Source organism: Ostrinia nubilalis, chromosome 1 (assembly GCF_963855985.1).
Source record: "Ostrinia nubilalis chromosome 1, ilOstNubi1.1, whole genome shotgun sequence".
NCBI classification, from domain to species: Eukaryota; Metazoa; Arthropoda; class Insecta; order Lepidoptera; family Crambidae; genus Ostrinia; species Ostrinia nubilalis.
Genome location: NC_087088.1, coordinates 2,662,556 through 2,678,699, shown reverse-complemented (window position 1 = coordinate 2,678,699; position 16,144 = coordinate 2,662,556). Strand labels below are relative to the sequence as shown.

General features: G+C 39.8%; 1 protein-coding gene across 1 annotated transcript in view; it reads left to right on the top strand.

Moving 5' to 3' along the window:
- LOC135079591 (protein lin-10-like) overlaps positions 1-16,144 on the top strand; it is a 201,841-nt gene that overhangs the window by 163,707 nt on the left and 21,990 nt on the right. The window contains exons 4-11 of the mRNA XM_063974252.1: positions 4,979-5,133; positions 8,213-8,350; positions 8,796-8,958; positions 9,494-9,731; positions 10,250-10,599; positions 13,245-13,412; positions 14,671-14,820; positions 15,457-15,664. Coding sequence (XP_063830322.1) covers positions 5,009-5,133; positions 8,213-8,350; positions 8,796-8,958; positions 9,494-9,731; positions 10,250-10,599; positions 13,245-13,412; positions 14,671-14,820; positions 15,457-15,664 — 1,540 coding nt within the window. The 5' untranslated portion in view covers positions 4,979-5,008. The remainder of the gene's footprint in view (positions 1-4,978; positions 5,134-8,212; positions 8,351-8,795; positions 8,959-9,493; positions 9,732-10,249; positions 10,600-13,244; positions 13,413-14,670; positions 14,821-15,456; positions 15,665-16,144) is intronic.

The following is a 16,144-nucleotide window of genomic DNA, read 5'->3' as shown; positions in this document are numbered from 1 at the left end:
TCTGTCACCGCGTAACACGATATTTGTTATAGTGAAATCCAAAGGAACATTTTCACTTGAATATCCTGGAAAGCCTTAGCCTGAAGAGCAAGCAGATTATCTAGTCTTTAATTAAGTAGGTAGGGTATGCGAAACTTAAGATAGATGAGTTGAAGACTAAATTAATGCAAGCTCTTTATTTTTAGTTAACGTAACGCTGCATCAGCGGAATCCCTCAAGCGACGAAAATATGTAGGTCTTAGTAGTACCTACATGTTTGAGCCATTTGGGGTCGAGACGCTAGGTCCGTGGGGACCAAGTGCTCATCGCCTGTACAGGGAATTAGCCAAGCGGCTGATTGACTGTACAGGTGATAGAAGAGCTGGCGCATTTCTTGGCCAACGAATCAGTTTGGCCATTCAGCGCGGAAATGCAGCCAGCATTCTGGGCACCATGTCGCGTTGTTTGGACAGCGATTTGGGACATATTTTTTATTTGTAAATATTTAGTCTATGTAGGCTAACACCATGTATAGTTTCGTTAACGTAAAATAAATAAAAATGCGTAGTTATTCCTGAATATTTTGTTTCATAAAGCTAGGTCAGGTACTTTTGAAATAGAATATTTTCTAAACTACCCTTTTTCTTTGCGATCCAGAGCGAATAACTGCTTTAGTTTCGCTAAATAAAGAGTCACTTTTGCGTAAACTTTCCGATTCAGTGACTCTTACGCCCGTTTTCACCATCCAATCCCTAATTTTTAACCCCAAACAAAATTCCTGTTATTTGTTACTCTAGGGGTCACCTAAAAATTAGGGATTGATGGTGAAAACGGGCATTACTCAATCAACTTCCATTATAGAGCTAGTCTAACTGAAAGTCCTGTCACCGTGGCTCCTTGAAAGCAATTAGAGAATTTGAGCAAATTTAATTTATGCCACCTACAATTTAAGTTTCCATTTCAATTGCAGACCCTTTGAAAGTGATTTTAGTAAAAATAAATTGCGTTTATGCCATTTTGTGCCTTTTAGATCAAAGTGAGAGCGCCTCGAGTGTTCGGAGCATTGTAGGAGCAATCCAATTATGGAAAATGTAAATCTTATCCCGTTTATGTGTTTTAACTTTGAAGCCTTTGTCGCATAAATTGGATCTTCATTATTTTTCGCATGTGTAATATACTTAATACTTGGCTTTCAAAAAATGTAGAGTACCTACTTGTAAGAGAATGGGTTGATTTCATGATGAAAAATATTGTAAGAATACTGCTGCTTAACATGAAATAAAACCAATGATCGCTACTTACTTTAAGGACCAGAAATTAAATATTCTTTAAAATGCTTATGAGACACTGTGTGAGACACGGTCATCTGTAAAGTAATCCAATACAAAAAATACTACTTCTGAAAATACATCCTCTCTTTCATAAGGTTATACTTAACAACTTCGTTTAATTACGCCAACACATGTGTTAAAGACTGAACCTGCAGTTAACTTCTACAAAAGGTAATTACATCTTCATTTTACTACCTTTACCGGTTTCACCCTGTATAACAGTCATATCCTTACATCACCCATTACTTGGGTCCACAAATTCGCATCTGGTATCTATACCATCGTTTCACGCTCTGATATCTTGAGATAACGAGCTCATTGTGAACGTTCGCGCTCTTAGCTGTTCGGCGAACCGGGTCGAACGCAGTCTTCTTAGTCTGAAACTGAAAGTTTCAAACTGGTCGCGTCATGTGTGGTCTCTCAACGGACGCTATGGCAGAAACTTAGATGCAACTCAAAAGTAACTAGCAGTTGCAGTTGCGTTTCACCGACTGTTCTGGGCCTTAATCGTATATGTTTTTAGAGGAAATAAAGTAACTTTACTTTTAAATATTTCCAAATGTAGAGTCCAGTTCTCTTGAAAACATGTATAAAGATGTATGTCGAGGGCTACGTACCTTCATATCACAAAGAGGAACACTTACCTAACATTCATACAGCCATTATTCGTACCTAGACATTACAGAGCTTCATAAATCCGCATCTCGTATCTATACCGGGGTCGTTTCACGCGCTGCTATCTTGAGATAACGAGCTCATTGTGAACGTTTGGAACGTTTGCACTTTTCGCGGCGCCGGGTTGAACTTAGTTTTCAAATGAGTTGGTTGTTTCAACGTTAATTTTAGATAAGAATTAATTTGTTTTTAAGACAACTTAAAAGGTATAGATCCCTTAAAATTTGCTTAAAGGTAGCAGAGTTCTAGCAATTTACTTTAAATCAAACCAACATTTCAAATCGGAAAAAGAAAGGAGAGATTTTCTCACAGACCTTTTTTCATCTAATTGTTAACTAGGTACTTGAGCGTGTAAATGGTACTGGATACAAATTGAACTACCATCTGTAACTTTCATCAGCAACGCACGTCTGTTTACAATAGAACAAAGGCTTTCGGAGGCTGCAGATCTGCATGTGATAAGATTCATGTATCCCCTTTTAAGGGACTACAATGCGCACCATCCAAGTTAAAATATTTGCATCTCGCCGTAACCTGTATCTGCAGCCAGCTACGTAGGTGAAAAGAACGAAAATCTATTCCGTCTCCTCACACACACATATATTAATCACACCATATCCCAAGCAAGGAGTAAAACATCCAGACTAGACAGTTAGGCAATAAAACCACCCCAGAGTCGGAGTGTCGTCACTTCCCGGGTATATGCATGCTGAAAATTTTCCGTGAGTCAACGAAACCAGCGATTCAGGGCAGAGTTTCGAGACAATGTTTCAACTATGCACTATACATACGTATATCTACGTACAGTTTTTGTAAAGTGCAAAAGTCAGTAGCGGTAGCGTTTCGTACTTACGGTGGGAGAAATTTCTTAAAAACAAAATGCACGTCAAAAGTCGCGGTTAAAGTTGTTTTGTATTTATCTTCAAGCCTAACTTAACTACCTAAGTTCGGTGACTCTTATTAAATAATTAGCACTGATTCACAAGTACCTTACATAGGGATAAATATACATTAGGGGCTTAATTGTTTATTACAATAAAATATTCTTATTTCAGCTCGGAGGCTCAAAAATATTTATTTACTACAAAAATTGTGTCAAAACATTAGCCAAATATAAAGACTCGAAAATATCTGTGAGTACTAACACACATCATTTTATGCCACAGTAAAGTGGGTTTTATGTTTTGAAGCCGTAGAATGGATCTAGCATTAAAGTTTACCGCTAAATGGGCTCTAGGCATTAAACACGCAACCGAAATAGGGTTTGCCTTTGTTAGTCTTTGAGGTCAATGGACTCTACCTCAGTGTAAAATTATTTGCTAAATGTTAAACTTTTTATAAGTCTTGAAATGAAGACTTTTTTATAAATTACAATACAAAATTAAAACAAAAGAATAAGGATAAGGAAATGATATTCTCAAAATGCTTTTATAAACTGAAAACAATGAGAATCTGTGGTTTTCTGAATAAAGAAAAATAAAATAAACGTTGAACATTAAAATAGCAAAATATGGCAGTGAAATGCGCTACGGAGAAACTGCATTTTGTTGTTTTGTAAGTTTTATTTAGTCGCAATATTAAAAAATGTATGTATTTATTGTATTGCATCATTTTAACTTTTAAACTTAAATCTTTTCTTTTTCAAGTTTTCTTTCGCTTTTCTTATGGCCCCGCCTCTAATGCGGTATCGATTCTGTAGTTTGGCAGCCGTTACAGGCAGTGCCATGCGGCACACGATCGGCCTATCTTGAACACAGTTCTGCACGGTATATTCAACCTTAAAGCTATGGGTATTAGGGAAAATGTAGAGAACAGCTTCTGCAGATCTTTGACTAGGCTAGTGCGATACCATTGACGTTGGAGTGATTTTGTAAAGAGGCAATTTTGCCCTCAATATCTACCTACGAGTACGTACTACGGATGACGATTCTTCCTAAAAAAGTACTCTAGCTACTCCTCTATCAACTTTTGTTTTAAGGTTTCCCGAAACAGAGTTTTCAGCGATTGTTTCATGCTATGATTCCCATAAAGCAGATTAATTTACTTGTGCCATTCAGGGAAAATATCAAATCTCGATTTGATTAAGATCGATTTAAAATTATGTTACTTGACCCAAAAATCGATTTGTCACAATTTCAAATAATCAAAACATTAATGATGCACCCCCTTATTAATAAAAGTTACACCCTAGTTGAACTCTGGCTTAAACTGTCATTTAGTATGGAAATGTCATTTTAATCCAAGGTTCATCCTAGGTGTACTTTTTATTAGTAAGGAAACTTGTAAATAATCATAAACCTTGTTAATACAAGGCTATACCTAATTCATAAGAGGAGCAGCGTCATTAGCGGCTTCTGTCCAGTCAGCCGAGCCCATACACATGTTTGGTTTGCCAAGCGGAGCGTAATGACTGTGCTTGTTGGATATCGAGCATTAACATGTAGCAGCTTGCCAATGACGAAACAATTAGACGATAAGGAGACAATTGATTTTGATATTACATTGGTTTAATTAAACACAGTCTGAGTTAGTAAAGATATTGCCTGTTTTTAGTTGCCATCAGATATCAGTATGATATTTTTAGAATCAACTAGCGGCCGCCCGCGACTTCGTACGCGTGGATCCTGTTTTACCCCCTTTTCCCGAATTTTCTTTGCTATAAACCTCACGGAGCCCGAGACCTTTCCAACGAATGCAAAACCGTGGAAATCGGTTCGTGCGTTCTGGAGTTATAGCGTCAGGGAGGAAAACCCGACTTATTTTTATATAGTAGATTACGAGTAAGCTGTTTATCCAGTCTGTAGAGAGCAAAGAACTTTAAGTGGCATCTTGGAAATTGGATAAAGTTAATCTAATCTTCACAATTAGCTCTGAAAACCGCTTATAATCAAATTACAATTTCAGGATTTGTAATTACTTTCCTCAAATATTATATCTATTCACCATCAAACGTGCATGCAAAGTAGATTAAAATTCCATATCATTTGTCTTAGGAGCCATTGGGGCGTGACCGTGGAGGCGTCATGAGCGCGGCCGCGCTGCGGGCGGACGGCGCGGGCGACTCCACGCCCGGCTCCGACGTCGGCGAGCGGATCACGCGGCTCTTCCCCAAGTGCCGCCCCAAGAACATGCAGCACCAACACGAGAGGTGAGCGCGTTAAAACAATCACATTCGCTCTGAGAACCTGCGAGCGACGGCGCAGGCGACTACACCCGGCTCTGATGTCGGCGAGCGGATCACGCGGCTCTTCCCCAAGTGCCACCCCAAGAACATACAGCACCAACACGAGAGGTGAGCGGCTGCGCGTTAAAACAATCACATTGGCTACAGAGAGCCTGCGGGGGGAGGATGGTGCGGTGCGACGTCGGTCAAGTAATACGCCCCAAGAGTTTGCAGAACCAACTTGAGAGGTGCGGGAAGCCCTTCTTTGAAAATCTTGCAGCCTTGATCAGATCCACGCAGCACTTTCTTATGTACTGCTTTATAAAAGTATCCAAGAACGATGAGTCGGGGGCGTTCTCATCTTTAAATGATACTTATTGCCTTTAATGTTCTTAAATGACTCAACAGCAGATCAAGACTCAAGTTGCCTAAGAAGAGGTGAAGTTTCAAGACAGCAGACAGCGTAATGTGGTGGACGCGACATTCAGGCGACGCGTACTGTTGTCAGCTACGCATCGCCTGGATGACGTCCGTCAAGTTACGCAAAATTCTCCTCACACAAGAATTGAAGACCGGAAGACTCCCCCTCTGGATCAAGCAATTTCAAGCCCCAAGAACTGCCTCAAGATCTTGCAGTCCTGACAATATAGGTAAATGTTTGCGTGCTCAGATATTAAATTGTGAAGAAGAGGAGAGCTTCCGATGATGGTTCCGACCGACCGAGGATGATTATGCATCGATATCTCGCTTCAATTACAACCTCTAGGTCGAACAGGCGCAGTATCAAATCAGAGCGCAGTATCAAATCAGAAAATCCAACTGTTACGAATGGTATGGGTGACTACTATGCTTCTATCCATTTAGGCAAGAAAACCTTGGGCTCTGCCAAACCAGGTACGTATTTAAGTGGCACGTCTAGTTTTTACACATAACAGGTGCAAGGGTGTAAGGAATACGTTGACAATAGCATATACAGTCAACTCAGGTACAAAAAAAATCCATAAAGAAATCATCCCCTTACACCCCTGTGTGCAATATTTCTACCATAACGTTGCGCGTTGGTTAGCAATCGTTTGTGATCACTGACCAGTTCAAATACCTTGCATGTTTTAGTTAGATCTTTTAGAACCATATTATCTTGTACATTCCTACTTTATTATGTGTATTTAAAAATTAGTACCTATCGTAAAGATAAGGATAAAAAACATGGATTAGGGTGACTGTGCGAAAACTCCCTCCGAATTTCTTAACCAAGTAATCCTTCGGGACTTCATTAAACCCTGGACATAATTAATTACACGAGCTACAAAGTTGGTGTCAACTTCTTCAATATTAACTTTGGAAAAAACAACAACTTTGCCCCTTAACCAGATGAGACAGATCGCGGATCGGCAACTTCAGAAGACAAATTAACGACACAGATTAAGCAAATTTTATTAACAGGCCTAAGAAACAGTGGATATCCTGAGAAAAATAACATTCTTGCTATTTTTCGTAGGATTTCCCCGACTTTACAATTGAATTTGAACTTTAAAACAGTATCACGGCACAGAAAAGGTAGTGTAGGCATAATAAATTGATAGTTCTTTCACGTAATGATAATGTTAATCTTCCAGGATTTTAGTAATTAAAGATATATTTACTGTTTCGAAAAAGGTTTTAAATGGGGCAGGTAGTTGATAGTCAATTGATAAACATTTTTTGTGCGACTCTCCCTACTAGATTTTATGGAAAACCGGATTATGACGTCTCCAGTTTGTCTAACAATTTGAGGTGCCAAAATTAGCACTGACTGCACTGACTCGACTAATCTACAATAACATAGTGTTTAGATAACCTAGAAATATCGCTAGACTAAGCAAAAACATTGAACTTGGCCATGCAGAATGTTCCGACTCATTTCGCTTTCCCTTTGCCCCCGGGCGGAGAGCGACACCGCAATCTCTGCATCACAAACAACATAAAGTGGAAGTGTACTTGCTGGTAACGCTTGCATTTCAATGTTGAAGTGCTGATCCGCAAAGTTGGTTTTGTGTTGTAGGGCTGACAGCATCTACATTCGAATCGAACTGTCGCGTTAGCTAGAGCGATAAATTACTGTCTACTCGATTAGTTATCCCATGCCTGTTTATTTAAGTTCGTCTGGGATTTTAACACAACCGTACTAGTCCAGTTATTTTAGCATTAATCGCCAGCTTAACTGGACTGTTGTGTTTTAGTGTTATAATGTTGTTCTTGATATTTCTAGATTCCAAGTAAAGTGTGCAGGAAAAATATTTTAATTTACGATTTCTAGTCTTTTCTATTTTTGTTGTAGCGGTGCATTAGCACCATAGGTAAACAGTTTTGTCCCATACATAATACATAAGGTCGACTTTACTAAAAGCTCTCGTTTTATTACAATAAACTTTTTAATATAAAACTTTTTCCAATTGTTTTTCGTCTTGTTGTTCATTCGGTCCCTCTCGAGCATAGGTATTTGTTTTAATTTTTCAGTGTGATGAAAAAGTTATGAAAACACGTAGCGGGGATGTTAGATGTTATTTTTGTTCTGGGGTGAATAGTTATTCTTGTTTTGATTAAATTAAGTTGCATTTTAACAAGCAGTAGTAACTAAGCTTTAATTATATTACTGTAAACATGTAGGTACGTAGGTATTCTACTTTGATAAAGCAAAGTATATTGGTTAATCAGTATCAATTAAAGCCTAAATTAGTTAATTTATATTATATGCTCTCCCTCTCTGAAGGATGTTAGATATAATAATGTACCTATCCTTAAGGTTGAAATGGATTAAAGTAAATGGACACCTGTAAACGGATCTTTCATAATATAATGTTTTCAGTCTCTTTTTAGCTAGTAAGAGAAATGTTCTTCTCAAACACCGGTCGATATGCTTCTAATAAATAGCCAGAAACTCTATAAGAACAAAGTTAGACCACCAAAGACAATGTACCAAACTTTTTTATTTATTCATTAAATCTATTTGTACCAGCTGTGTTGAGCGACGTACTCTAACAAACTTTTAGCAGAGTCTAATGGATTATATCTATCTCTTTTTCAGACTGAGCTCCACGCTGGAGGGGCGCGAGAGAGAACGGGACAACAATGTCAACAACGTCTCCTCGGACGACGAGAGAGGGGAGGGGCAGCTTGTCATCCTTAACTCTAAAGGTGGCACTTACAAACTCAGAGATTCTAGGTGAGAGATGTGAGACTATCGTTTTCTAAAATCTCTAGATTAGGATTATGAAACCTATGTAATCCGATTTTTCACTGTCTACGACATTGAAGCACAATCATACTAAATTTCCTTTAAGTAATTCCTAATTATGTACTTAATTAAACGTTTATGTTAAGAGTCCGTACATATCTTACGGACGATGGCACATCAAGCTTACCACTGTCTGTGGCGTCTTATACAGTTCTGATAGGTACGATTTTGCAAAACCTGTTGACTGAGTGTACATTCTGAAAGAATATGCAAATTCGCTTTTGCAACTACGAATAATCAGTTGTGGTAAATGTTTCGATGGCAACAAGTGTACAGGTGCTCCGAATAGCTGCCACCAAGTTGCTTTTACCCATATATCGTTTAAATCCAAGGCTTTCCTCACTTTGTAACAAACTACTCTCTCGTGTACCAGGATAATAGAAATAGCGGGAGGTCGGGAAATATACTCGCAGAGCCGGACCAAGGCCGTGCGGAAGCTGCGACACAACAACACACACAAACACAACATGAGGAACAAAGTGCGCTCCCTAAACAAGGACACTGTCGACTACGGCACGGAGAACATTACAAATGAGGTACGTTCTTTTTTAACGCAATAGGTCAACGCTAAAGGTCGTAGTTCACGCACTACTAAGCACGACCTGAAAAGGGGTGCAGGGAGCCCCTATCGATTTATTCTCGCTGGATATCAATGGGGGAATGGTTTAATTCACAGAGGAGAATAATGGTCATGGCAGAGAAAATACAAACAATATTTCAACCCGGTCAACTCCCGCAGGACACATTGTATTACGATATAGGGGAAAATACAAAAACATTATGACGTTGTTTTATGGTGGTTTACTTGTTGCACGTTTTCAGAGTTTATATACTTATCGGGTTACTTACCTGGAAATTAATCACTTTCTGTTAAAATTAATCTCTATGTCTATTCACATAATTATTATTATTGTAACTAATATTCTAGAATTAGTTGATTGTCGATTCTTGTGCAGCATTAACAATTCTGAGCGATCCTTCTGTTTTTATCTGAACTTTGAAATGTTGATTTGTATGTTTCGTTAAGTTGTCACCGTTAGCTAAATTTTAAAATACTGACTTTCATTGCAGATCCCATTACATAGGATAAACAGTGAGCCCAAAAAGATGGTGTCCAGACACACGTCGCCCACTTACACGAATGGGGACAGGGAACCCATAATCGAAGCCAACCCCATGGGCATTCCCAAAAACAGTTCTCCAATACTCGACCCCCATAAAACTACAGATGTCAGCACAAAAAGCAGCCCCATAGCTGTAGTGGCTGATGGGGAAGTCGTTGTTTTTGACGACAACGACGACTGGAAAGGTGATTTTCTTTTGTTTGTTCGTGGTCAGCTTTTACAACAGCTATGGATAACGTTAGGTTAAAAACCATAGTAATGGAATTGAAAAACTTTTTATGAAACAACATTTTAAATTTTCTGTAAAAAAATAATATTGTAAAAGTATAGAATAGATCAATTTACTTGTGAAACAAACAGTAAGTTAATTGATCTATGCTATACTTTTCATTAATTCGCTTTTGTTATACATTCATTAATTTTGATACTCTCTTCCTTTGTCGTATCATATTTGCTTTAACTCTTCGCTTTTGCTTTTTCCACTCCTCTATTCTTTCACTCTTAATTTTTGTATTTCTTGAGACCGTACATAATTACCATCATTTATATGAAAATTAACCCAAAGCGTGACGTTTTACGTTTCAATTTTGATTGTATTCTTTGCGATGAGAATTATGTACGGTATCCGTTTTATCCTCTTTCCATCCTTCCCATTAACCATTGTTATTCACAAAATTTTTTTTTCTCTTTCTTTTATTTTCAGTGATATTGAATTCTGTGTCTCTAGGTTTGAGGACGGAACCCGATGCTAGTGATGACGAGATAGATATGAGTGTAAAAAGGACTATTGACAATATGAAAAACGGTGACAGTGATATGTTGAACAATAAGAGTGAGAGTGACGCGGGTAGTGAGTCAACTCCGTCGCGGGAAGACGTGCGGCTGAGTGACGCCAGTCCCTCCGGGGTGTGGTTGTCTGGTGATGAGGACAAGAACAGGGTTACTAGAGTGATAGGGGAACTGCCTATAGCTGAATACGAGGGGTCGCCGCGGAGGTACGGCATTGTAGCTCAAAAAACGACAAATAGATCGCCGAGGCCCGGCTTCCCACAGGTGAGAGTAATTTGTTTTTTATTTGTTCTCTGACATTTCTAATTTACCGGTGGTAACCATAAGACAGTAGGTATTTTAAACGTTCCATTTCTTTTGCGGCTGCAGCATAGCAGCCTAAACGTCAAGCCGAGAGCACCTACATAAGTAACTCGTACAAAAAATGTCGCGTTAAGAACTATATTTCTCTATTGTAGCATAAGACGGGCATTTATTTATTATTAGTAGTACGAACGATGAAAGTATGGCACGAACTTTACCTTAGAAAACCAACAATTTTCTGTAGTAAAATTTATAGGGTGCCTTTATGTAAGGTGTAACTTTGCGCCAACACTAAATTTCGTTCCGATCGTAATTCAAGCTTAAACTGTATTAAGTAAATTTATTTGGAAAATTTTACATGGTAGTAGAACCTTAATAAGGTTAACCTAGCAAAACTTTATAATGGAGTTCTCACCTTCTGTGAAGCAGTCATTTCACAGAAGGAAGCGGCGGAGAGGGAGCGGGAAGCATCACCCGACGCACCCATTGCCCGCCGCCGACGTCATGGGCAAAGAAGGAGGCTCTATGACCTCCATCTGCCCCTTCCTAGTAGGCCTCGGCCATCAGATACGGGGGTGTCTGGTGGCGTCTAAAGAGGCCGCGACGGCGCAGCACGTGTCCTGCGTGCCGCTCGCAGGAGGTTGAAGGCGTAATAACGCCTTGGTTGGGCTGGGCTTGGTTTAAGCGAGTGAAATGCCGAGCAGGGAACGCGGACGAATGCTTGAGGCAAAATGCCGATAGTGATGGCCCGCGTTCCCGACTCATATGGCTACCGAGGGCAACGTCAGGTTTTTAGTGGGTAGGCCCTGCCCTTCTGGCAGGGAGAACCCCACATAACCCACTAACCGCCCCCGCGGCTGGTGGGTATACAAATCAATGTATTTTCCTGACGAAAAAAAAAAAAAAAAAAAAAAAAAAGCAAAACTTTATAAACGGGTCTACAATTATTTTTGTAAATTTTTCAATAATTAGGGTTCATAGAAACTTCGACACTTTTATTTATTTATTTATTTATTTTGTTTTGTTTAGAACTCCCACGAGTTTTTTGTTTCGATACACTGATGGTAAATCCAAAATAGCAAAATCAATTTGCTTAGTTTGGTCAGCGTTACGTCTCTCACAAGAAATATGATTATGAGTTTCAGAAGACTAATAAAATTGATCCGTGTAGAACAGTGGTTCTTAACCTTTAAGTCACGATCCCTCGTGACTTAAGAACCACTGTTCTATCAAATTTCTGTCTTGTCAGGGACCACTTTTTTTTCAAAATCTTATGAAAGGGGAGGTCGATTTCTCACACACTGTGCGCCGTTTGCGTTATGTTAATTCGACTCAAATTCACTTCACTTGTTTATTCACGTCACGTCACTTTTTTATTACGATGTCTTCGTGGACCACTTGAAATGCGTCCAGGGATCACCAGTGGTCCGCGGACCACCGGTTAAGAACCACTGGTGTAGAATATACTTTTAATAGTACATAATTTTACCAAATTTCTGTCTTGTCAGGGACCACTTTTTTTTCAAAATCTTATGAAAGGGGAGGTCGATTTCTCACACACTGTGCTCCGTTTGCGTTATGTTAATTCGACTCAAATTCACTTCACTTGTTTATTCACGTCACGTCACTTTTTTATTACGATGTCTTCGTGGACCACTTGAAATGCGTCCAGGGATCACCAGTGGTCCGCAGACCACCGGTTAAGAACCACTGGTGTAGAATATACTTTTAATAGTACATAAATTGTAACATCAAGATTTAATGGTTCATACATATCGCACTCTCACTCAACCTTTTTTATTACAAGTATCTTACAGTAAAAATAGTAAAGTATAAAACCGCCATAAAGTTTTTGGTGTTCGATATTAGTCATAAAATATACCGCTGACCTTTTCTAGTACCAAACCACGGTAAATGTAATCCATACTTCATTTTGCTTCCTAAACATACCCATTTTACCGATATCCTTTTACTGGTAGTGTCAAATTATATTGAGCTTTAATGGCATAAAATAAGGTACAAAGTCAGTGAAAAGTATATTTTTCAAGACCAGTCAAAGTGTCAAAGCAAATCAATGCCACAAAATCAATGCTGTGACACATTTTGGAGTAATATACCCACCCCTTTCTGACCTTCACCTTGAACACGATCGGGTCATGACGCTTTTAAAGGCAATCGATCGATATACGGGTAACAATTGAAACTTTCTTAAAGGGTTCAATTAATTATTATCTGTCTTACGAAAGACTGAACAAAGGAACATCTATCATGGTATAGGTCGCGCAGCAAAAGTTGAGGCGATCAACACAAGCAAAGATTTTGTATCTGTATACGATTCTATGATTCAAATAATATTATTATAGAGCATGTGTAAGCCTCAACTTAGGTTGGAAGGTTTTGAAAAAAAAATGACAGTCAACCAAGGAGTTTTTAAGGGAGAATTCAAAGGTAGTGCAAACTTGTGTTAAATGTAAGACACAAACATATTTAAATGTTGACTCCAAGTCAAGTGTACTCTTGGAAATTTCGCGTGAAGTCCCTGATTGATGAATCAATAAATTTATTAATTTTTATTATGTAATTTAATCACACCCATTTGTTTCCAGAGGGTAGTGACAGAAAGCAGAGACATTTCACCGCCGTCCGGGTCGGCGGCGTTCGACTACCTGTACGAATTTTCGGAAACTAGAAAAGTATTAGAAGAGTTCTTCAGATGTCCCGCTGTTACGGGCCACGCTCAGTTGAACAGCAACGACGAGATTGTTAATTTTCAGGTTGGTTGGCTTAACTGGCATACTATCCCTTGTTAGTGCTATTGGGAAGGTCGCGCGATAATCGCCGTTAACGCTGTTAAGTTTCTTATCAATAAAATCTAATTTCGTTTAAACATAAAAAATTGTGAAGAGCTCTCTTAGCTATTGCCAAAATTGGGATCGTCGATCGTGTTGATTTGAAATGTGACTTGTTTTTCACTATTTTATAAAGCAATTGGCATTTAAAATAATTCGAAGACGCTACCTTTCCAATAAACGTTTCATTTTATCCTTGAAACCCCAATTAGTACTATTCAACTAGGTAATTACATTTCTAGTTATTATGAAATCAATTTACGCAATCTAAACTTAATTGACTATCAATTAGCGTCATATCGCATATTTTTAACAGTATGGTAATTTGTTTCTGACTTTTGCCAGCATTTATTATAGAAAAAACACGCGCCTGTCTTTCGTACCTATCTAATAAGAATACCGGGCAATACTGTCGGAATAGGCTATCCCTGTCTCTGTTTATCCCCATAAGAGGGAATGTGATGGCACATCTTATATCCCCTTACTCTGAAAGATTGTAGCGGTGTTTTTAACACGCAAAACAATGAACATAAAATTTCATGGTAGGCGTATGGGATATTGCAGGCTCAATGTTATTATGCTTTTGAAAAATTTATGGGAAGGTGTTTGGAGATTGCTGAAATACAAAATGTAAACACGATAATAAAGTAAGCACCTATTCTTTTCGAAATAGGTAGGTAGGTACATAGATGTTGTTGAAAATCAGACCCCTTTTTTGTAATCGATATCTTGCTGAACTTGAATTTACTTTATGTAGACTTAAAATTCTTTAGATTTGACATGAAAATAAAAAAATCGGATTGTTTATAAGGGCTCCTGAAAAGGCCTACATTTGGTGTGCAGGCTTAAACACGTCCCAAACATAGTTTGCCCTTGCCCTATCACCACTTAGGGACAACTTAAGGTTGAGAGTGGCTGAAGAAACTGGCCGAATAATGTTAGACATCTTCTTTGCGCTATAAACTGTTAAAATCAATCAAAAAACCCACAAACCACTACACTTTATCGACCGACTATCTGGTGAAGGTCGCGGGAAGAGCCTGGATGCGGGCAGCGCAGGACCAGTCGTTATGAAAATCCTTGGGGGAGGCCTTTGTCCAGCAGTAGACGTCATTTGGCTGAAACGATACACCTTATACTGTGACGAGAAGAATAGCTAACATCCTCAAAGTCTCTCGTGCAGGACTTAGACTACGAGCTACGGAGGCAGACGCAGGAGTGTCCCTCGGAGAATGGACTGGAGGCCGGCAGCGAGTCCGAGTGGCCGCATGTTACTGACACCTTGGACTCGCCGCATACGGCGCATAATCACACAAACTTCTTGGGACTACAGGTAAAGAGCTATTGTACTTGTCCTACCGCGAAGGAGAAAGCGACTAACTAAAGCCCGGTCCGTGAGCACGTAGAATTTTGTCCAATGACCCTAGATTCCCATCCTTATCGCTCGCGCGTAATTATATTGCTGTGCGAGCGCGATAGCATTCATATATAGATTCATAGATAGGGGTCATTGGACAAAATTCTACGTGCTCACGGACCAGACTATAGTAATTTGTGACGCAACAAAATTATCGGAACTAATTCGCTTCTTGCAACTTGCAACTTGCAACTTCTCAACTCATATCTAATCTCTTCTGGCTTCTCGTTCAACGTCCTCAATAGGAAATATGCCTATGTCCTGAATCTTAGACTGGCCACTTCATATCACAGAAATGTCGCGCCCCACAAAGCAATTTGAATAGTCTACATGTCATATTATATCAGTCAAACATCTTAGTTTGAATCTTGAGACCGAAAACCAATCTTTAACTTTCCACCACAGCAACGAAGGCTTGGTGTACTGGGACACTATGTATAGAACAGTGTCCCGGTACACCAAGCCTTCATGCCATCTATCGGTCGATTTGTGTATTTTTGAACTTTACTTACCTACAACCTCGAGGTCTAAAACCGATCCACTTATTTCCAGCAACAAAGATCAGTATCCCGGTACCCTGAGCCCAACGTATCCGAGCTAAGCGTGGGCGCAGCATGGAGCGGCTCGGCCTCACCAGCGGCGCCGGCGCGGCGCGAAAGAGAGCGAGATCGCGTGCCTTTCGCACTGTCGTCCGACACTAGTGACAGCGGCAGCGACCTGTCACTCATGATCATGGAAAATGACTTGGCAGAGATGAAAGGTGAGCTACCTATAATATTATCTAGGTACTTCAAGTACCTACTTCTAGGATAAAAAGTCGCGTCACCCACGGCGCTGGCGTGGCGCGAGAGAGAGCGCGACCGCGTGCCTTTCGCGCTGTCATCTGACACCAGTGATAGTGGCAGCGACCTGTCACTCATGATCATGGAAAACGACCTGGCGGAGATGAAAGGTGAGTTGTAATATTGGCAACTTCAAGTACTTCTAGGATATAAGGTCGCGTCAACAGCGGCGCCGGCGCGGCGCGAGCGTGACCGCGTGCCGTTTGCGCTGTCGTCTGATACCAGTGATAGCGGTAGTGATCTGTCAATTATGATCATGGAGAACGACCTGGCTGAAATGAAAGGTGAGCTACCTATAATATTATCTAGGTACTTCAAGTACCTACTTCTAGGATAAAAAGTCGCGTCACCAACGGCGCCGGCGTGGCGCGAGAGAGAGCGCGACCGCGTGCCATTCG